This window comes from the organism of the source record quoted next, unplaced genomic scaffold (assembly GCF_019419815.1).
Source record: "Pyrus x bretschneideri cultivar Hongxiangsu unplaced genomic scaffold, Pyrus_bretschneideri_v1 Contig22, whole genome shotgun sequence".
NCBI lineage: Eukaryota > Viridiplantae > Streptophyta > Magnoliopsida > Rosales > Rosaceae > Pyrus > Pyrus x bretschneideri.
In genome coordinates this window covers 3,558,630-3,582,132 of record NW_025999524.1, presented here as the reverse complement: position 1 = coordinate 3,582,132, position 23,503 = coordinate 3,558,630, and the positions used below count along the sequence as shown (strand labels likewise).

Sequence of the window (23,503 nt, the reverse complement as noted above, 5' to 3'; positions counted from 1 at the left end):
GATAAATGTGTTTTAGTTAAATAGAATCTAATAAGACTATATTACGAAAAAAATTACTCGTAGATGAAGTTTTCCACTCGTTAAACATGCATATGATTTTCCACTCGTTAAACATGCATATAATTTTGTTTTTCTTGCATGGAAAAATATGTATAGGAAAATTCATCACACGATCGAGGTCAAGTATATTGGGTTTTCTTTTCTATTTATCTATATCATTAACTCTAATTTAAAAATAGTACGCTTATTATTAAACTAGGCATCATTCATTGGCAATATTGTCGTTTTTTATGTTGACAAAGAAGCATAAATCTAAAAAAAAAAATGAAAAATTACATTAGAATATCACAAGACCGCAAGATTCTAACTATATTTACAACTAGCAAATAACGACAAAAAAAAAAAGAACTTACTAAAAAAACAAAACCCAAACTACGTGATAAGAATTTCAACTTGAGTTTGTTAAAAATGAAAATCTTATTTATCATGACAATCCACTTTTGGCTTACAATTCAAACCAATGCACTATAATTTGAGGATTGTGGGGTTACATTTACAAAGTGGGATTCAAATCAATGCACTATAATGTGAGGTTGTGGGGTTACATTTACGAAGTGGGTCGGATATTCCAAGGATATAATATTTCTTAATTTGCATGTTTTTCTTTCTTTTCTTTTGTATTTTTTGTCTGTATTTGTATAGGTGGCTGCCCAATGCTCACTGCAGCCCTCACTCTCGAACAAATCGTGCAAACACCTTGGAAGATTTTTTTCTTGACATGTCCTCCGCTTAACATATGTATACGTACAATTAATACGGAGCCAAATCCCCATGTAGACCAGTCAAAGCAGATAATTGGGATCTTAAAAAATGCTTTTCTCCCATCGGGTCTGTTAGAACTGAGTCAGCTGACCACTTCAAGATAATATTACATTTGCATGAATACTATTGGGGCAGCTTTTTTAGATATTTTAATTTCTACGGAGTAGAGAGGAGCAATTTTTTTAAAATAATTTTAACGAAAAGTTTTCGGTACTGTTTATTTTAACGGAAAATCATATTTTTACATTAAAAAATCAATCATAGTATTTATTTTATCCTTTATTTTGTCCTTATCGTTAAAACTCAAAGTTTTCAAACCTTTTTCATTAGTTTTCCTTTTTTAAGGGAACTTTAACGAAAAACCATATTTTTACACTTAAAAGTTAATCCTACTACTATTCACTTTACCCTTTATTTTGTCCTTATCGTTAAAACTCAAAGTTTTCAAGCTATTTTTATTAGTTTTTTTTTAATTTATTTAGAATATAATCACGAGGCATTGTTGTTTTTCTAAATTATATCTACAAATTTATTTTTTGTTTTAGTATACATCAAAAGTGGGTAGTGAAAATCTCTATCGTCTAAAGTGTTAAAGGTATTTCTCGTTGCTATTGTGTATTATGTACATGGACGGAGCCAATGAAGGCTCATTAGGGGCATATACCCCCACTCAAGTGATTCGTTTATTAAATTGTAGACTACAATTATATAATACACACGCGTTATCTTTGAAGTAAATATATGTATCTAATATCTAACATACATTCATACTGCATATACTCCATATTAAATATTATATGAGCAAAAGTGCTCTTGTTTGTCATTCAAACTGAAAAACCTCTCATGTGTAATCATGTATTAATATTTTTCTTATCACTTTGTCACTTTCTACTACTACATTGAAATTTTAGTAACATTGGAATTGTGATGCATCATCATTTGTTAACAGGACTTAGTGTACACTTCTGTCTGAGTATGATTGAATAAACTGAGTGCTTGAAACTTTTCTCATACTCAAGTGGGAGAATGTAAGAATATGAGTATGAGATAGAGAAGTTTTGAGAATAGTTGAAGGTATTCAATTAGGGATGGAAAGTCCTGTTAATGAAAGGAATGCTGATCCTTTATAGTAAAGGATTTTGGTTAGCATACGGAACACAAGAGGTTGTTTCCAATTAGGATTTTGATAGGGAATCCTGATATGTCTTGGTAAAGTCTATATGTATATATATAGTGAACCTTATCTTCTCTTGCAGAATGTTAAGAGCTCGACTCACAGATAGGTTATGGTCCAGTATGAGCATAGCTCTGTGAGAAGAGAGGCCACTATATATATACATATAGACTTTACCAAGACAGATCAGGATTCCCTATCAAAATCCTAATTGGAAACAACCTCTTGTGTTCCGTATGCTAACCAAAATCCTTTACTATAAAGGATCAGCATTCCTTTCAACAATAGGACTTTCCATCCCTAATTGAATACCTTCAACTGTTCTCAAAACTTCTCTATCTCATACTCATATTCTTACAGAGTCCCGATATTGATATGACCCATAAGTGGCATACCAAGCACCAAAACCTACGCTAGACAGAAGGGTACAAAATCGCAGTAGCGACACAAACCAATTGTCGAAGTAATACAGAATAGTCATAAAAACTAGACATAAAATAAAAGAACAGGGTGACGAGTGACAGGTCCACAAAGAGATCCAGCTGCAAGTCTGCAGTGGGCATGGGTAGCAAAGGTAGAGGCACTTGCAGGAATGTCGGGATGAGTGGGAGGCCAGCTGTAGCCGGGATGAGCTCAAAGAGGTGGGAGGAAGATCCAGCTAGTGCCACCATAGTTGTCGGAACGCTCCACACCCTAAAACCAACATAAAAGTACCAAGAGTCGCCTGCGATTCCTCCGGTCGGAGTTGGTCGCAGTGATTGCAAGAAAAGCGGTTGCACTGCCATCCCCACCACCACCACGAACCCAAAGAGGACAAAATGATAATTTCAAGGGCAGAGCCCTCGGATGTCCAATCAACCGAGAGAAACCAACTGGCAAATATGCACACCAACAAATCGGGAGACCAAGAAGTTGCCGCCGGAAAGCTCCAAGTGCAAACCCTACCCAGGAGCAACACAAAACCAAAAAATGAAATCTCCGGAGGCAAGACAACCACCAACTAGGTAAGAAGAGCAAAAAAAGAAAAAGAACTGTAAGTCCAATACTCACAAACCAACCCAAAAAACCCATCCAAAACCGCAGATCTAAGCCCCAAACAGGAGCCTAGTGCGGCAATAGATCGGGGGAGTGGGTCGGAGGCTCGCAGAAGCTATGAGAACTGGAACCGCACAGAAGAGTACGAGGAGAAGATGCAGGTCAGGCCAAGGAAACAAAGAGGAAAGAGAGAGCAGTGGCTGGAGGGGTTTGGGGGTGTGGATGGAAAGGAAAAAAGTGTGGAAAGTAGCAAGGGCAGGGAGTAGGAAGCAAGGGGTAGAGAGGTTAGGAGGAGGGGGATGCTAGAGAGAGGTGGGAGGGGCTGCCACTAGCCCAAGCCTAAGCAAGGGACCGGCGGGTGAAGGTTTGCAAGGTTAGGGTTTGTTTCCTAGAGAGAGAAACCTATGATAGTCGTAACTTGGTCTTGCTTTTACTTTACTATATATCATATTTCTTATGCATGCATGTTTGTTGGAGGTGACAAGGAAATGGATGGATACGTTCGTAACGAATTTTTTGGCCTTATGGTAATGTGATTATTATGTGTCCAATTTGTCGAATATATGCTCTTCTTATATTTAGGTGGTGATTCACTGATTTCATTACGCATCAAGTCAGACTTTATGTATATTAATTCGACCTTATGGAGCCCATGCATGTTAGTTTTTACCCTAAACCCTAATAGTTGGAGTACGTAAAATAGAAGGGACCGTATTTTTGTTTGTTCTTTTTGAGTGAAGGGTTAATAGTTTTTAATTCCTTACAACTTTGCTAAAAAGTGCTTTCCTATATGGAGCACTTCAACACCTGAGAATAATTTCTAATTTTATATGAGTAATATTACACTTATTGCATTTTTTATACTACGCTTGTACCATTTTTATAAAAAATGTAAAGTTCATCAACACATTTAAATCTTATCTTTATTACAGAGAATTCAGATATGATATAAAAGATGTAGTAAAAATGGCATTACTAAATCACTATCTTTTCCTTAATTGAGCTCAAGAATTCTATAAAGGTACCATTAAATACAAACAACCAATGATAAACTACCCACTTGATCACACACATTCTTCTCTCCTCCAGTGAGAGCCATTATAACCGTAGTGTGAGTGAGTTTCGTTTTCGTTTTTATGCGTAGCTGCACGCTGGCCCTGGTTATGGCCAGGGTCGATGGCAGTCTCTTGTTTTCCTTTTGTCTTCTTCTTTTCCTTTCCCTTACTGTTTTGTGCAATAATCCCAATCCTGTTCCGTACCGATCTACCCTTCACGATCTCATCTTCCTGCTACTTTCCTTGCCTCTGATTTCACCATCTTGAGTCCCAAATTCCGATCATCTGTTTCGTCTACCATCTTCACAAATTGGCTCCATTATTTTTCCACCAATCCTCAATTCGATTCACCTGCCTTTTACTGCAATTTTTCGCATTTCTACGGGAGGATGTGTAGAGCTTTGGCTCGGGTGTTCACACCATCACCTTTGTTGACCTTTGTTAGTCCTTCTTGGTGTTCACCCTTATTGGCGATGTCGCTTGTCGGATCTTTCTTCCCATAGGCTTCCTTTATTTCTTGGTGGCGTCCGTTCGCATGGTCCGTAGAGGATGGTGAAGTCTATTTCATCCTCAATTTTTTGGATTCTGGATGGTGTCATGACATGCGCTAGTGTGTTTCTGGGCTTTTTTATAACTGTTCTTTTGTTGGTAATAAACTTACCATTTAAAAAAAGAAAAACACTACCCACATGAATTATGATAAGCTATCTACTTAATGATCTCTCTGAGTAATTTCAATTAATATTTTCTTCATCGAGCTCAAAACCATTAATTTCTATTTGAGTAGTATTCGAAACACCATACAACCTGAGCAATTTCATTCGTTTATTTATTCACAAAAAACAGTAACTTGTCACATGAGTTGGTAAACAAACAAGATGATAAGCCCCACTTGACGAGAGATTTTTCAGTGTGATCGGTACACGAGATGGTACATCATGTGTTACTATACAAATGTTGCAATATGTGTGTTAAAAAGTTAATTACTAACTTAAAAAATAAAAATTCCCACTACTTCTATAAAAACATATAGTGTACCATCCGTATTCGCGTCACAATGTAAAATTTCTCCTAGACGATTCACAAATGACAATTCCAATGGACCAGAAGACACAATGCATGCATGCTACAATTTTCCTGTGAAATGGCACGCACTCATTGGTCAATAACCTTTACGAACAGCAGTATATGGTCGTATCCTGTATTGGTTGAAATGATGAATGAAATTTTAGTAATGCTACAGTTACCATATATTTGTATCATCTTTCAAATAAAAATATGGTTCACCAACATGTATGAGTTTTTTTTTATTAGAAAAATGATACAAATATATAATAAGAGTAATATTTTTTTATAATTATTTCATGAAGGCATAAATTATTTTTAGGGTTAGGTGACCGAAACGGAGTCTTTGTTTCTTTCACGGGCTCGACGGCCTCTTTGCCACATTCCCATTTCATGCATGCATGTAACATGTTAAATATATTCAGAGCCGGCGGCCAACTGCTGCCCGGCCACCTTAATTAACACGCGTCTACAATGATTTACAAAAAGTTGAAAATATTAATCATTGTTAATTTTTTATTATTTTTTTAATGGGTCATGGTATACAATGAAAATAAAATAACGTTACGTCATTTTAATTGAGATATCCAAAATTAAGTATTTACAAAAAATCAATCTAATCCTTATGCTAAAGAAAGATGGCGATTGGTATGAGTCAATTGAAGTTACTCTGTGATCTTATGGAAATGGCAAAGCAGTTGAGGCTTTTAGTATTAGTTTGGGGCTGCTATGTTTTTTTTTTAACTGCTTCTACTGTGTTGTGAGAATAAACAATTGTAAAATAATGCAGGTAAATGTTCGATGAACTATAGTGCTAAAGGTGCTTTTAACAAAGAAAGATGGGGGTAGGATTGCTAGTAAAAGTTTCATGAATGGTATTGCTCGCCCGCCTCTAATGAAAAAAAGATCATTTTTTAGAAGCATAGATAGAGCTGCTTTTGCTTTTTACTCTTTTGGATCCAGGATTTTAAAAGAAAAAAAACGCCTTTTTTTTTCGTTTACCAAACACAATTAAGATCCCAACTTTTTAAGAAGCTACTCGTAAAAAAATTTAAGCAACCTTAAACCAGCTCCTAGTGTTTTCATCCCCTACAAGTTCATGCCATGAAGCGGCACACTCAATGGTCTCTTTCATTACTACACTTGAGGAAATTTTTATTGGGACCAAATTGGTTTAATGTTTTGATGCAGATGTAAATGTTAGTATTAGAATTTAATAAAATCTTATTTTTAAGAAAAGGTTAGGTCGAATCGATTTGGCATCTATCGCATTTCTTCTTGATAAGCCCATTTCCTTAATATTTTCAATATTGTCCGAGTTTGTTTGCTTATATAGCTAGATTTGTTGAGTACTCAGATTTATTACCATATATGTCGACGTGGATATATTTGATTTACCATTACAGATTTCTTAATTACTTATAATTTGCTTTGTTTAATTCCTTTTAAGGAAAATTAATAAAAAGGACTTGAAAACTTTGAGTTTTAACGATAAGGACAAAATAAAATGTAAAGTGAATAGGACCATGATTGACTTTTTAGTGTAAAAATGTGGTTTTTCGTAAAGTGAACATTATTGTGGACTTTTCGTTAAAACTCCCTTTCTTTTATGAGTGTCTTGATTTACCAAAATATCTTCTAAGATTTGTGATCTCCTGTACATTTTCTCAATCCAAATTCACATCTCAATTAGAAGAAAATAAAAAAAAGATTAATTAAACACTTTAAGTTTTTAACCGCTAAATTTTTTGTTAAAGAATCAATGATTAATATTTTAAAGTTAAAAAAAAAAACTCAAAAATCATATACTTTTGAAGCACCATAAAATTTTTGAGAATTTTGATATATGATTCAAAATCCTTTGCTCCTTTTGGTTTAAACTTTAAAAAATATATAAGAGCTTGTTTGAAAGTGCTGTTAAAATGATTAAAAGCGTTTTAAGGGAAAATGTTTTTGAAGCCAATCATTCGTAAAATCTAATTGTAACCTAGAAAAATATTTAAATGTTTCTTTACAAAAAAAAACACTTAAAATATTTTTGAAAACAAAAATTAACTTCACTAAAACGTTTTTAATCATTTTAAAAATACTTTTAAACAAGTTTTTCATTTGAAACAAAAGTTTTTTGGTTCCCTTATGTTGGATTTACGAAGAAAAAGCTTTTGCTTTTGGTCTTTAAACCAAACAAGTGCCTCGAATTTAAAAGTACAAAACATTACAAACTAAAATGAAACAAATAAAAATGCAAGAAAAAGTGCAACATGTGATGTTAGAACGAGAGCATTGGTGCTTGGCTGTACGAGTGTTTGACCCGCAGATCCCGTCTAAAACTCCTTATTTTTAATTTTTTAAATACAATTCCTTAATTTTTATTTTTTTATTAAATTTATTTCAACCAATTAAAAAATGCTTAAACAAAAAAAAAAAAAGAAAGAAGAAATTAGTCTGCAAATAAAATCCAGTTTCCAACCTGATTACGGTGGAAAAAATAAAGTGTGGGAAAATTCCGGTAAGCAAAAAATAAAAACAGAGATCTCTGTTTTTATTTTTTGCTTGACAAAAGCGTTTGGATTTGTCTAATTTCTTGCCCCTGTCTCTATCTGCGTTCCCTCTGATTAATGAGTTAATCTGCTGATTAATCATTGCATCAGAAAATTAATGCAAATCATTTAGGGACTTCTCTAATCAAGTTCCACAGAGAAAGGGACAAGAAGGAGAAGACCATTTCCCACATAAGAAAGCAGAGAGAGAGACAGAGCATAACAGTCACCACCATTGACGAGGAGCTTCCCTCCCACCTTTCCAGCGAAACTCAACTTTCCCGGAAATTCCCATTAGCCAAACCAATCTTCTAACCTTCCCCCGTCAACCCCTTTCATTTTTCAATTCGATAATTCCGTTTTCCTCCCTGGGGAAAGCAGCTGAGTTTTTGAAATCAATTTTCAAAAACAAAAACCCGAAAGGCAAATGCTTGTTCTTGACATGAGTCAAAATGCGAGATCAAATCCAAGTCTCCGTCCAAAGCTGCAATTTTTAGAGAAAATTTCAAATACCCGAGTAGTATTCATATAAAACCCATATTTCCCAACTCTTTTTTCCTTCTTATTTTTGGGTTTGGATTTCTGGGTTTTTTTCTGTTGTGTGTAAAAGTTTACAACTTTGGGTCCGCAGATTAGAAAGCTGGGTGTGCAAAAGGGAAAAGCTGTGTGCTTATCAGTAAACCTTTTTTTGTTTTTTTTACCATTCAGGTTGTAAAAAATCTTTCTTTTTGTTTATTCTTTCTCTCTGTGTAATACCAAATTTGTTTGTCTTTTATTGACTGGCGTTCTGAGCTTTCTGCCTGAGAAAATTTTATTTACTTTCTGGGATTTTGGCCCCTCTTTTGGGTCTCTGTGTTCAATATTTGTAAATTCTTGGGGGGTTGTGGAACTGGGTTCTTGCTCTGGGTTGTCCTTTTTTGGAAGAAAGTAGCTGTTTTCTTCACTGAGGAATTGCTTTTCAAGAAGCGGCTGCAGAAGTTGGTACCTGTTGTTTTCACTAGGCGATACATATTCAAAACTGCTTTTGGATTCTATTCCTCTTGAAGAAGTTGCATTAATTAGTGAGGATTGGGAAATCAGAAGCAGCTTTTAGCCTTGTAAGTTGGGTTTGTGTTGGTTTTGGAATTGGGGTTGGTTGGAGCTTGTTGTAGAGTGAAAGGGAGTTCAGAGAAAATATGAGGGGTGGAGGCAGAAGGAGAAAGCTGCATTTCAGCAAGATCTATTCTTTCACTTGTGGTAAATCTTCTATGAGAGATGAACATTCACAAATTGGGGGACCGGGATATTCCCGAGTGGTTTACTGCAATGAACCGGACTCTTTCGAGGCTCATATGCGAAATTATGGAGACAATTATGTTAGGAGCACAAAGTATACAGTTGCTACTTTCTTGCCAAAATCTTTGTTTGAGCAGTTCAGAAGGGTGGCCAACTTCTACTTCTTAGTCACTGGCACTTTGGCATTCACTCCTCTGGCTCCATTTACCGCTGTCAGCGCGATCATCCCTCTTATTATTGTGATTGGGGCGACCATGGTGAAAGAGGGTATCGAAGATTGGCGGCGAAAACAGCAGGTACTGGTTTTTCTTCCTCGGTTTGGCTCTCTATTTTGATTGTTTTTCTTTCCCTTTCCCTTAAAATTTCAATGACTTAGGTTAGCAGTTGAGGAATTTTAACTGTTGAATTTTACTATAACTATATTGGGAGTTAGAATTGATGAGGAAATTTATTGAATGAAAGTTTTCCGAGGCGTGGAGGAGGATAATCAAACTAGATTTTCCAGCTCTCTTGAAGATATGCTGAAACTGAATTGTTTGACTGTGCCATGTATCTTACCTGCTTTGTTGTTTACAAATCATTTGCTGGTTCTGCTATACTATCACCTGCGATTATGTAATATTACAAGTGCGATGATTTTCCAGGATATTGAGGTGAACAATCGAAAGGTTAAAGTACATTATGGTAATGGCGTTTTTGATTATACTGCTTGGAGGAATCTGAGAGTGGGAGATATAGTGAGAGTAGAAAAAGATGAATTCTTTCCGACAGACCTCCTCTTACTTTCATCCAGTTATGACGATGCAATCTGCTATGTTGAGACCATGAATCTTGATGGGGAGACAAATTTAAAGTTAAAACAAGCATTGGAAGTAACTTCGTTCTTGCAGGAGGACTCTAACTTCAACGATTTTAACGCCATTGTTAAATGTGAAGACCCAAATGCAAATTTGTACTCGTTTGTTGGAACTATGGAGTTTGACAAGCAACAGTTTCCCCTCTCTCCTCAACAGCTTCTCCTCAGAGACTCTAAACTAAGAAATACAGACTACATATATGGAGCTGTTATCTTCACTGGTCCCGACACAAAGGTTATTCAAAATTCTACTGCCCCTCCTTCAAAAAGAAGCAGAGTTGAGAAGAAGATGGATAAAATTATCTACTTCTTGTTCTGTGTTTTATTCACAATGGCATTTGTTGGTTCGATTTACTTTGGGATTGCAACAAAAGATGACCTAAACAATGGGATCATGAAAAGGTGGTATCTCAGGCCAGATAATTCTAGAATTTTCTTTGATGCTAAAAGAGCTCCGTATGCAGCAATTTACCACTTTTTGACAGCTCTAATGTTGTATGGCTACTTTATCCCCATCTCCTTGTATGTGTCAATAGAAATTGTCAAAGTTCTTCAGAGCATATTCATCAATCAAGATATTCACATGTACTATGAGGAAGCTGACAAACCAGCACATGCCCGTACCTCAAACTTGAATGAGGAACTTGGCCAAGTTGACACGATTCTGTCTGATAAGACTGGAACTCTGACCTGCAATTCAATGGAGTTTATTAAATGTTCTGTGGCCGGAACAGCTTATGGCCGAGGATATACTGAGGTCGAGAGGGCTATGGGTAGGAGAAATGGTTCACCTTTGGTTCATCAACATTTAAGTGGTGGGGACAATCTCAAGGACTCTACTGATGGCAAGGCACCCATCAAGGGCTTTAATTTTAAGGACGAAAGGGTCATGAATGGAAACTGGGTTAATGAGCCTTATGCAGAATACATCCAGAAGTTTTTCAGTTTATTAGCAATCTGTCATACGGCAATTCCGGAAGTTGATGAAGCTACTGGGAATATTTCATATGAGGCTGAATCTCCTGATGAAGCAGCATTTGTGATTGCAGCAAGAGAACTTGGTTTTGAATTCTACAAAAGGACACAAACAACCATATCACTGCGAGAGTTAGATCCAGTGTCCGGCAAGAAGGTTGAGAGGTTTGTACATTTCATTGTTTTTCTGATAAGTAGGACCTTTAAATCTATGCTGGTACTCTTAATAAGTAATGCGGAGAGTATATTCATCGAGTGATGTCTTTTTTGCAGGACGTATAGCCTTCTCAATGTTTTAGAGTTTAACAGCACAAGGAAGCGAATGTCTGTGATTGTCAGAAGTGAGGGAGGAAAAATACTATTACTATCCAAAGGTGCCGACAAGTATGCGCTCACTGCCTTAAACTTGAATCTCTCCTTACTTCTTACTGCTAATTTAAACTGTTTTTTCTAACCAGCATAACTTATTTTTTGTCCAGTGTTATGCTAGAGAGGCTTGCCAGAAATGGTTCGGATTTTGAAGAAGAGACCATGGAGCATCTAAATGAGTATGCTGATGCAGGGCTGAGGACCTTGATTCTTGCCTACCGTGAACTTGAGGAAGACAAATACAAAGAGTTCAATCAAAATTTTATCAAGGCCAAGAATTCTGTTAGTGCAGAACGTGAAACAGTCATTGATGAAGTAACAGAAAAGATTGAGAGAGATCTAATTCTTCTTGGTGCAACTGCTGTTGAGGACAAACTACAAAATGGGGTATGTAGTCAAACACTGATGGGGTAACATGGAAGTTTCTTTATGGACGATATCAGATTTTGAATTAATGTTTTCTTTCTATCTTTTTTGGTCAGGTTCCTGATTGCATTGACAAGCTTGCCCAAGCAGGAATTAAGATTTGGGTTTTGACTGGAGACAAGATGGAGACTGCCATCAATATCGGGTTTGCATGTAGCTTGCTTAGACAAGGAATGAAGCAAATTGTAATCACTTTGGAGTCTCCGGAGATTAAAGTGTTAGAAAAGGAAGGAGAAAAGGAGGCCATCGCCACGGTAAAACTATATGCATATAGTTGAATTTGTTTCTGCATTGAAAACAGAATCTGTAGCTTAATACTCAAGGAGGTAAAACCGTGTTCTTGAAAAATATAATAGTACCTTAATAATCATGCTGATACGATATTTGCTGATTCATCATTAGGCATCAAAAGGAAGTGTTCTCAATCAGATAAATAGGGGAAAAGCTCAGCTTACAGCATCGAGCAGGAACTCTGAGGCATTTGCATTGATCATTGATGGAAAATCACTTGCTTATGCTTTGGAGGATGATGTAAAGAATTTGTTTCTAAATCTTGCAATTGGCTGTGCATCTGTTATTTGCTGCCGTTCATCACCTAAACAGAAGGCACTGGTGCGTTTGCAGATTATAATAATCTTTTTCTTTTCTGTACCTTCATAAGTATTTTCTTATATCATGGTCAGAAAAGAATTAATTTGTTTTCAATGATGAAATGAAAAATAGGTCACTAGACTGGTAAAATCTGGAACTGGGAAAACAACACTAGCGATCGGTGATGGAGCCAATGACGTGGGCATGCTCCAAGAAGCAGATATTGGGGTTGGAATTAGTGGTGTTGAAGGAATGCAGGTACTGTACAGATTCTTCCACTTGTTTAACCGAACATTAATTTTTGTTTCGCTGTATTTTTCTCTAAACTTTTGTCTCATTAACTTTCCATGCTTATTTTTCAATTCAGGCGGTCATGTCAAGCGATATTGCTATTGCACAGTTTCAATACTTGGAGCGTCTACTGCTTGTGCACGGGCATTGGTGTTACAGAAGGATCTCATCAATGGTATGCATGTCATATACTACGAAACAAACTTGAGATTTTAGAATCTTGACAATGTGGCGACTTATTTTAAATTATCACAGGCGATAACTGATGCATACTATAAATTGACGTGTGCAATTTTCTCCTTGCAGATTTGCTACTTCTTCTACAAGAACATTGCATTTGGTTTCACTCTCTTCTTATATGAGGCACACACATCCTTCTCTGGAACGCCTGCATACAATGATTGGTTTTTGTCACTTTACAACGTATTCTTCTCTTCACTTCCGGTGGTTGCTATGGGAGTTTTCGACCAGGATGTATCTGCGCGGTTCTGTTTCAAGGTAAGCTCACTGGGTTACATGTGAAATTACGTTTGGACTAACATACTTAATTTGAAGCCTTGTTTTGAAACCGTTGGGATTTATTGTTTATCCTGTTTTGTGTGGCAGTTTCCTCTCTTATACCAAGAAGGGGTGCAAAATATTCTCTTCAGCTGGCGTAGAATATTCGGATGGATGTTGAATGGGTTCGCAACGGCCTGCGATTATCTTCTTCTTCTGCACGAAAGCGCTAGCACACCAGGCCTTCAACAGCGAGGGCAAAACTGCCGGAAGGGATATCCTCGGGGCAACAATGTACACATGCACAGTTTGGGTTGTGAACTTGCAGATGGCACTTGCCATCAGTTACTTCACCTTGATACAGCACCTCTTCATCTGGGGTTCAATTGCACTGTGGTATCTCTTCCTCTTGGCCTACGGTGCCATGTCACCTTCACTCTCAACCACTGCCTACAAAATCTTCATCGAAGCCCTCGCCCCCACGCCTTCTTTCTGGCTCATCACAATCTTCGTGCCAGTCTCCGGTCTAATCCTATTCTTCACATACTCAGCCGTTGAAATGCGGTTCTTCCCTATGTACCATAGAACGATACAATGGATACGGTACGAGGGAACATCAAATGATCCCAAATTTTGTGACATGGTGCGGCAGAGATCGTTCCGGCCGCAGACTGTTGGTTTCACGGCGCGATTGGCGGCGAGGGCCAACCGTATAAAAGATAGACACCATTACCGTAGATAAGTTTTGTATGCTTCTTGTTTGTTATAGGTGGTCTAAAAAAATACCAGCTTCTTCAATCACTCCCAAGTTTTGGAACTCTGCGTTTTGTACATCATTGGGTTGCATATAATATTATACAACAAAATTCTTTGGTTCAAATTTGTTCTGGGATTGGGCCCTTGTAGCTAGATAATTACTTTGTACAGAAGCACTTTTGAGCTGTGTTAGATTTAGAGCGTGTAAATTTTGATACAAGGTGAAAAAATATGTTGCACGATTCAATACTTGTGTTTTCTTCCTCAATTTTCTGTTTTTTTCTTCTTAGGAATTCTCCCTTTTCCTTTTTTCAATAATAAAAATGAACGCTAAAACCTGAAATGAAATGATTATCAAACGATTCTTAGTTTTTGAAAAACGAGATGTTTTTCTTGTATTAATGACATAAGAAAGGAAATCTAGATGGAGAAACCATTAGATGAACATTAAAGAAAATCCAATGCCATTATGTGGTTAATTCAAAATCTTTCGTCTTTTCTTCAAAAAGTAATTTCGTACTCTGATGTTCATGTAAGAAGAGATTCTTAGCTATCCCCGGTTGTATGTCTCTACGTTTATTTCTCACGAAATATACAATTAGTTATAAAGACATATTCTTGAATCTCTCTCACCATGCCGGAGACCAAGTTCACGTTGAATTACCAAATCATATTCCAAGAGAATTAAGAATGACATGCATGTTAACACAAATTATTATTTATACAAAAATACTTACAAGATTTGTTTGTAATTAGTTGGTAATTCTAATCTTAATTAACTAAAAAGAGCCTTGATTAGCATGTCTCCAACATTATTTTAATCAATGTATATACTTTCTCTTAATTCTTCCTTTTCTTCAGACACAAGAAATCCTATACAAGCAAAGACATGCCCTAAAAAACCCACACAAGAAAAAAGAAAAAAATAATAAAAATAAAAGTCAGCGAAAAAAGTCAAACAATCCAGAACCCATCATACCCGCGCCAGAGGCGGTCAGAGCCCAAGAAAATCAGCGGCGGACCGAGACATGATCGTCGCGAATTCGTTGAAACTAATGACGCCGTCGCCGTTCGTGTCGGCCTCCATCATCATATCGGAGAGCTCCCGGTACGTCAAGGGGTGGCCCATTTTGGCCATGGAACCGGCGAGCTCGGCGGCGGTGATGTAGCCGTTGCCGTCGCGATCGAAGGATCGGAAGACCTCCATGAGCTGCTCCTGGTTGATCAAAATCTCCTCGTTCATGTCGGGGAGGATGGCGGTGACGAGCTCGTCGAACTCGATGGCGCCGTTGCCGTTGGCGTCGATGTTGGAGAGGAGGACGTGGAGCTGGTCGCCGGTGGGCTTGAGGCCGAGGGAGCGGAGGAGGGCGGCGAGTTCGAGCTGGGTGAGGCTCCCGTCGGAGTCCATGTCGAACCGCATGAAGATGTCCTTCAGCTGCTTCAGCTGATCGGATCCGAGCGCGGCCATCATTATTGTAATGGCGGCCGAGAAGAAGAAGAAAGGGATCGAGAGATCCAGACGACTATAATTTTGTAGTTTTTTGGCGTTTAATTTGGGGATATTTTTTTTGGGTTGATTGGTTTGAGATTTTGGGGTTTCCTTTTGTTTGTGTTTTTTTTTTGTTTTTGTTTTAATTTTTGTTGTGTTTGGATTAAAAGTTTGAAAACTGGAAACGCGTTTTTGATAGAGTGATTAATATTTTGCTACGTGGTTATATATTGGGGGATGCTACTTAGTAGGAGTTGTTTGTTGATTAACCATATTTAGGACTTAAACGTGTTTTTCTATTTTGGCAATAGAGTGTTGATTTGTAGGTTTCGAACTAAATTCAACGCATTGGTGTGTGTGGGTGAGGTGGGTTGATCAAAGCAACGTATTTGTTATCATGCACTCGAGTTTAATGTCAGTTAGAGTGTTGATTTGTAGGTTTCAAACTAAATTCAACGCATTGGTGTGTGTGGGTGGCAGGGTGTGGTTAGTTGATCAAAACAACGTATTTGTTATCATGCACTCAGAGTTTGATATCAATTTTCACGAAAATAAAAATAAAACTCATGCAGAGGTGTTTAGCCCAAAAGTTAACTTGGACAACTTTTATTGTGCCCCATCAAGAACAGCCCCGGCTGCGACAAGTGTTAAATCATTTCAAGTTAACGAGGAATTTTTTAATGTATCGGAAACACGATCTGGTACATCAAATATCATAATCCAAGAAGTTATTTTTTTTTTTAAATATCAAACCACTTATATTATAATACTTGGTGTGCCGGACCATGTTTCTAACACATTGAAAAAATTCTTTGAGAAATAACATAATTGGGTAAAGAATATTCGGGATTCAATTTGAAGAATTTATGTGATGTGGAATTTTCAGTTTAAGTTGACATGGTTCGGTAGTGTTATGTAGACGTGTGACAATATTTCAAAGTGAAAAACAAAAGAATTATTTGAAATTTATAAGGATGATGTCATTACATTCGAGAAGTATGATAAGGATTAAGAATCTAAGGCTTTGATTTGTATCAAGAGATGTCATATATATGCATATGGAATTAATTTTCGTATTGGAACTGACAATAAAACTACTCGTCAGTGTGCACTTGTTCTCACGCAGTTAATTGTGTGACAAGAGATGACACATGACGCGAGATGCAAAAAATAAAATACGTACTAAACATGTTGCAGGTAAGTTTTTTGGCGATTGAATAGCTACCCAACTTTATGATCAATAGCTGAGAGAGCCACCATTTCAATCAAGTGATGTTGCAAAAAACTAGTATCAAACTGATCACAAATTGATGACTTTTGAGTTGAGGAGCGACCCAATTCTCCCCTACGCCAAAAGCTTCCAAATCCAAACTCTCCTCTCTGAGACAACTCCTGCAGTACCTCCTCCACCTCCTCCATGCAACTCCTGCAACTATGTCCTGCATCCATGGAAGATCTCATAGACTCTCCAACAATACTCACAAAGTCGACATCTTTACATGTATCCAGCACTATCATCTCCTTTCTCCTCTCTGTTGGAGCTTCTTCACGGTGTACTCTCTCGTCTTTCGGATCAACTTGCAAGGGAGCTTGTACAAGATGAAGATGGTGATTTGGAGGATCAAGCACTGGCTGCAGCACGAAATCACGATGCAGTGTGCGGCGGTCATGTTGCAGTCTTCCATGGCTGCGATAATCGGGAGGAAAGGGGTGGTGGTGGTGGAGAAAACAGTTTAAAGAAGTCTTCATGCCCCGGTGGTGGTGGTGGTGTTAAGGAAGAAGTTCCTTGCCTTTGTGAGAGGTAATAGGAAGGGCGACTTCAATCATTGATGTGGCATTGTACGAGTCATGACTTCAATCATTGTATGCAATTTAATATATATTTTTTTTCTAAAGCGATGTTCTAATTTAATTAAAACTATGACAAACAGACTCGACGTGATATATTAAAATAGTAGGATGTGAAAGAAAGCATAAAAACGGAATATCTCGATTTCATTCATCTAGTCAAAGAAAGCAAACGAAACCACCTTAAAAGACCAAGAGCGGACTATCGAGACTTTGGAAAAGAATTAGGGGAAGAAGGGCCCACAGGTAACGAATGGGAAGATCGAAAAGTCGGAAGGAGGATATAACTTGACTTATACTTCTCCTCGGTGGAAGATTTCTTTGATGGCTTTAAGCATTTCCATACAAGGTGTCACAGAGCTATCCTTCAAACAAGCCCTCCCCCTTTATATTTGCAAACCCAGTTCACATTGTACCCCAAATATTTTAGCACGCGACGTTTGAGACACTTGTAAGAATATATCCCCGGGTATACTCAAGATTTTTGCGTTTCTGTGGGTGATAGGGCAGCCCTGCAGGCCGATTTAACGACCTGGCAAAGTTTAGAACAACATTCGACTCCTGTAGGTACTTCCATGAAATTGTGACGCATCCTATTTGCAACTGAAAGATGAGTACGTATTTTCGAACTGAGATTGTCGCGTATAAATCTCAATACATGGAGTTGTGAAACAGAGGAAGCAAAAGAGAGAAGAATAGGATCCATGGTTAACAAAAATGAATTATTACCTCTATAACACCACCAAAAATATTGGTGGGTGCAACAAGATCATCTTACAAAGGCTAAATAATTACAGGGGCTGGACCTTTACAGGAAGGATGGAACGAATGCAGTCTCTACATCCGATGCAGTCAGTTCCGGTTGCTGGAAGATCGGGATTCCAGCTGAGCGAATCCAAATCTAGCTCAATTTGGCAAAACCCTTTTCAGTTCAGTGTTTAGCTCTCCGAATATGTACTATACCTCTCCGCTAAAAAAAACTGTACTGTAATTTTGACTACCGAATGCCATTCTTCGGAACAACCTAATTTCAGCTGATTGTTGTGCCGAGTCAAATGCCTCACTTTCCCCCACTCTCATTCCGTTGTTTATATCAGAAGCAGCGAAACTATCAAAAACTCTAACAACCTGAGGAGAGTGAGAACGATGATGTTAGTTTACGCTGGTGTAATGAATGAATTCACATAATAAGGAAATTTCAGCTTCTTATTACCTGACCCATTCGTGGTCTCTTAGCAGATGAATGTCGCACGCAAGCAGCAGCAATCTCGATCATTCTGAACATTTCAGTATCCACATAATTCTTTTCAAGCCTTGGATCTACCACGCCGTCAAAATCCTCATTATCAAGAGCATAACTCAACAACGGCCGTGCCTGGAAAGTAAAATGCGTCTCTTGTCAGGAAAGCTTGGGTTTGACCTTATAACATTCAGTTGGTTAACTATACGGTTTTATTTCATTCTATAACTATAATGCATCTCGAGTCTCACATCTTACTCATGCATTTATCCATGCACTTCTGAAAAAATTGAAATGAATTCACAACGAAGGCGAGACTAATTAAATTGTACCCCCCGAATCCACACAATTATTGACAGCATACTCAGAGAGTAGTAATGATTTCATGCATAAATATTTCTTTCTTTAGGATGATTCTGAAGTTTTATTTCATTCCTTGCTTAAAAACCATAGGGTCAGAAGATCTAATTCACTAAATTGAGACTTCAAAATATTCGACCAGAAAAATCAAAATCTTATTATCGGTTGAAGCAAAGCAATATAAACACTGCAGCATGATATGTCCAGTATGATAAGAGGATGTTAAGTTTACCCATTCAACTAGACTCTCATCTCCCAAGGGTTGGGATGGATCTACAGGCTTCCTTCCAGTGATCAACTCCAGAAGCACAACTCCATAAGAGTAAACATCAGACTTGTCAGTCAATTTCCCACTTGATGCATATTCAGGAGCCACGTATCTGAAAATCAACCGGAATCAATACATTATCAGGCTTGAAAGGTATGTTTGTGATGACGGTATAAACTAAAATCTAGAAGAATCCTCATACAAGCGGAAAGCATACGAGCCAACACTAGATTGCTGACGTACCCAAATGTTCCCATGACACGTGTGCTTATATGCGTATTTGAATCAAGAGCTAATTTGGCAAGTCCAAAATCCGAAACCTGTAAAGTAAGGAAACCATGAGCTACATTTTAAACAAAATATAGAAGTACTGAAACGTGCTCTGAGTGAAATTATGTTGTACCCGAGCTTCAAAGTTGTTATCTAAAAGAATGTTTGACGACTTTATGTCCCTGTGAATAATTCGAGGATGACCTGACATTAGACAAATGAAACCAAACTTAGTCAACAAAACATTTCCAGTTAAATTATGTGACCCAAAAAACTATTGTATGAGGATATAATAACCGAAACATTCAGCTATTAGAATCCAGAAACTAAAGGTACAAAATTACAGTCTTCATGAAGATAAGCGATCCCACGAGCTGCACCAGCAGCAACCTTAACACGTGTTGCCCACTCCAGAACTGGTCTACCTTCTCCTGAAAATTGCAAGGTGCAAAACATGAGAATACTGAACCATTATCACTAACTGTTTCTTCAAAGCTCTGTTATAGATTTACCATGAAGGTGAAAATAAAGGGTATTGTTAGCGACATATTCATAGACAAGCAGCCTTCGGTTATCAGAGATGCAGTATCCCACCATAGAAACCAAATGGCGGTGATGTATGCGACTAATAGTCTCAACTTCGGCCTTGAATTCTCGCTCGCCCTGACTTCCTCCAATTTTTAGTTGTTTTACTGCCACATCTCTCCCATCTGGTAGGCATCCCTTATAAACACAACCAAATCCGCCTTCTCCCAAAAGATTTTGAGATGAAAAGTCATTTGTGGCCTTAGCCAGTTCTTCAAAAGTAAACCATGGCCTTGAATTGCCAACTCCTGCTTGTTCTGGTGGAGGACTTAAGATCTCACTGCTAGAATGGCTTCCAATAAGGGGAGCTGAAGAATGCACCTTCAAGAAGGATGAATCTGGAAACAAGTTACAGAAACCTTCTTAATTCATTTAAATGGCCTCAAATTTGTGGACAGACAGAATACAGTGGTTTATATGAGCTGATTAATTCATCCCATACCCTGATCTTAGTGAGGCTAAATAAATTCCTAAAAAGTACGTTGAATTCATTGTAATTTAGAAACAATAAACGGAAAATCCCACATTCATACGAAGTGAATAACATAACAAGAAATCAATTGTGTTATATACGATAGAGGTTACCTGATGTTGGGGATGAACCCAGAGAGGATTGCTTAGCATAACCTTCAAACCCGGATACTTTTTTCCTTTGCCTCCTCATGCACCATACAATCAATCCAATGAGGCTAAGCACTACTGCCCCTACCAGTACAACAATTGCCACTACGCCTCCGGTACCAATGCCATTGGAATTTGAACTCTGTAGTGCCTTTGCACTGGAAGTGTTTGTTGGTGAACTAGGAATTTGAGGAGGTGCAGGCGGAGAAGCCTGTGAGAGGGGAGGTGGTGCCGGTCCTATAATGGGTGGTGGAGGTGAAGTGGTTGGTTGAGAACCAGGTGTGGTGGGAGGAGTACGGCTCGGAGGTGGGGGTGCTTTTCTGGGAGGTACTGATGCTGGTGGAGGAGGTGAACTTTCAGGGGGGGTTGATGGTGGTGGTGAAGGTGAACTTTTGGGTGGCACAGATGCTGGAGGTGGGGGTGACTTCCCTGGTGGGTCTGATGGTGGCGGTGGTGAAGTTTTTGGGGGACTTGATGATGGAGGCGGAGGTGACTGCTCAGGTGGCTTTGATGACAGTGGCGGTGGTGGTGAAGTTTTGAGGGGACTTGATGATGGAGGCGGAGGTGACTGCTCAGGTGGCCTTGATGATGGTGGCGGTGGTGGTGAAGTCTCAGGGGGATTTGCTGATGGAGGCGGAGGTGACTGCTCAGGTGGCTTTGATGATGGTGGCGGTGGTGGTGAAGTCTCAGGGGGATTTGCTGATGGAGGTGGAGAAGGCTTCTCAGGTGGCTTTGATGATGGTGGCGGTGGTGGTGAAGTCTCAGGGGGATTTGATGATGGAAGCGGAGGAGACTTCTCAGGTGGCGGTGGTGAAGTTTCAGGCGGCTTTAAAGAAGGTGGAGGTGGACTCTCAGGTGGGGGAGATTGCGGCGGTGGAGGTGAACTTGCAGGTGGATCAGATGTCGGTGGTGGTGGAGAAGGCGAACTTTTCGGTGGAGTCGATGGAGGGGATGGAGTTGATGATGGAGGGGTTGGAGAACCAGAAGTTGTTGGAGGTGTACCGGATGATGGTGGGGGTGAAGAATCGGAAGCTGGTGGAGGTACATTGGAGGGAGGCAGTGGCGGCGAGGTTGGCGGTGAAGCAGCTTGTGGAGTTGGAGGTGGTGATGATGTAGTTGGAGGAGGAGCTGATGGGACAACAGGTTCTGGAGATTGAGCTGTGGCGTTAGAGGACTCTGGTGAAACCAAATTCCGCTGAGAAGACGGTGTCGGTGTGGTGGTTAGCGGTGGTTGTGGCGGCGGTGTTAAAGTAGTATCAGAAGCTGGCGGCAAGGCGGATGGAGACGAATTTGGAGATGGCGACGTGGTTGCCATCTTATTACACCAAAATCAAGTGATGGGTACCATACAACTCACCCACCACAACCTTCATTCAATCATGAAATCTTCAAAATTTTCACAAAATTCAGAGCTTTCATACAAATGCCAAGGTTTTGAGAAAAACCCAAGTCACAAATTTCAAGTCTTCGTCAAACCAACATCTCCAAAAACTTAAAAAAAAATGGAACTCCCAAAATTCCCCACCACCAAACTCCACCAACCAAACACCTCTAAAACCTCAAACAACTCTTCTGTGATCAAAATCCCAGAAGCCCAACTCAGAAACCAGGTTTTCCAGATCACTAACTTCAAAGTGAGATATATTTCTAACTCTACAGAAATCAAATTAGCAATCTTTCTCTAATGTGAACACTTAAAAATCCAAACTTTTAGTGACCAAATGCAGCAGAAGCAGCAATATTATCAAAAGCTGGTACTAAAATTCAAACCCCAGATGGTGAAATCCGGAAAGACTTACCTTTCACTTCGTCAAAGGCGGACAAACAAAAATCGTGAACTTTGATCTCTTGAAACTTCCTCGCCTCTCGGGCACTGGAAGCTCACCACACAGGGAGGGAAGTCAGGGACACGGATTGTGGGGTCCCCAAAATGTACTGAAAACGACTCGCAAAGAATAATTATTATAGTTTGACGCCATTTTCCAAAATCTTATTGTGTTTTAGTTGAATAAAAATAATAAATATTGACAGACTAATGTGGTTGGATTTTTTCTTAACGTCCATTTAGTTCGACGCAACGTAAACGCATTGCGCTATTTGGTCAATTGCCCCTTAAATCTTTAGTGTTTGGAGTTTTTCCACTTGTTTGCTTTCAAATATCCTATATATTCGATAAAAAAAAAAAAATATTATTTTTTGTTGAATATAGATAAATAATATATTTTAAAATAGTATTTGTAAAATAATATTTTAGGAGGAATAAATAATATTATGATATTCCTCTTGTGATTTTTACATGGAGAGAAATATCATAATATTAGTGGGGTATATTCCTGCCCAAATCTTCGAAGTCTGAAAGGGGATGAGAGATATTGTTTTTGTGGGGTGTGATTACGTAAGCTGTCATATAAAGTGGAATTATCCACTATTATGATGATTAAATTAGTAAAATACACACCTTCCTAAGATGTTGAATTTGTCTTAAACACAATTTAATACTATATAAATAAATAGAATAATCACCGTGCTTAATGTGGCTGTAGTGTTTTGGAGTTTACTTGTGGAGCCACGAGTTTTGACTCCATTCGTTAATGCCAACAAGTCCAGCTTAGTCCATCTATCTCTCTTTTTAAATGGGACATGAGACAAAATTTCAAACCAAATTTACAAATCAAATAACGTGTCATTAATAGAAAATAAGCATGTTAATTGATACTTAATTAATAATTCAATCATTAACAACCGCATCATTTGGTTTACACAATTTGGTTTAAGATTTGAACTGTCTATCTTTTAGGTATTCCCTAAAAAATCACCCAAATACGTCTACCAAAAACCACTCAAATCTAAAACCATATGAGTGTTGGATTAAGGGTTTAGGGTTTCTTTGTAGAGCTGTATAATCCATTTTTTCCACTACAAATAAATATCTTAATAGTTTTGAATTTCTAATTTGCAAGAATGACCAATAAATGATGTTCTAAAATATGGACGATTCAAATCGTTAAAATACATAACAGAGTAAATCTTAAAAAAATACATATAAAAATTGTGTGAAAAAATGATGTTGCACATTCCCCCTACATATATAATA

At 38.2% G+C, this 23,503-nt stretch overlaps 3 protein-coding genes and 1 pseudogene across 3 annotated transcripts; 1 reads left to right on the top strand and 3 right to left on the bottom strand.

Moving 5' to 3' along the window:
* Positions 1-7,660: 7,660 nt before the first annotated feature.
* Positions 7,661-13,975, top strand: LOC103946852 (putative phospholipid-transporting ATPase 9). Its single transcript, XM_009357656.3, is given in 11 exon segments — positions 7,661-9,262; positions 9,611-10,962; positions 11,071-11,181; positions 11,277-11,553; positions 11,649-11,846; positions 11,995-12,204; positions 12,316-12,441; positions 12,551-12,649; positions 12,781-12,972; positions 13,081-13,170; positions 13,172-13,975. Coding segments are annotated over 11 exon segments (3,594 nt in total). The 5' UTR covers positions 7,661-8,866; the 3' UTR covers positions 13,715-13,975.
* Positions 13,976-14,424: 449 nt separating this feature from the next.
* On the bottom strand, positions 14,425-15,515 carry LOC103946844 (probable calcium-binding protein CML16). Its single transcript, XM_009357644.2, has one exon. The coding sequence runs from the start codon at positions 15,197-15,199 to the stop codon at positions 14,723-14,725; it is 477 nt and encodes a 158-aa protein (XP_009355919.2). The 5' UTR covers positions 15,200-15,515; the 3' UTR covers positions 14,425-14,722.
* Positions 15,516-16,245: 730 nt separating this feature from the next.
* On the bottom strand, positions 16,246-16,898 carry LOC103946825 (annotated as a pseudogene).
* An 872-nt stretch (positions 16,899-17,770) lies between these two features.
* Positions 17,771-22,396, bottom strand: LOC103946836 (proline-rich receptor-like protein kinase PERK9). The gene is made up of 9 exons (XM_048584726.1): positions 22,209-22,396; positions 20,374-21,776; positions 19,716-20,126; positions 19,548-19,634; positions 19,337-19,407; positions 19,177-19,253; positions 18,898-19,045; positions 18,279-18,440; positions 17,771-18,193 (listed from the first exon to the last, which is right to left on the bottom strand). Exons 2-9 carry the CDS (start codon positions 21,722-21,724, stop codon positions 18,023-18,025), a joined length of 2,478 nt encoding a protein of 825 aa, XP_048440683.1. The 5' UTR covers positions 21,725-21,776; positions 22,209-22,396; the 3' UTR covers positions 17,771-18,022.
* Between the last annotated feature and the right edge of the window lie 1,107 nt (positions 22,397-23,503).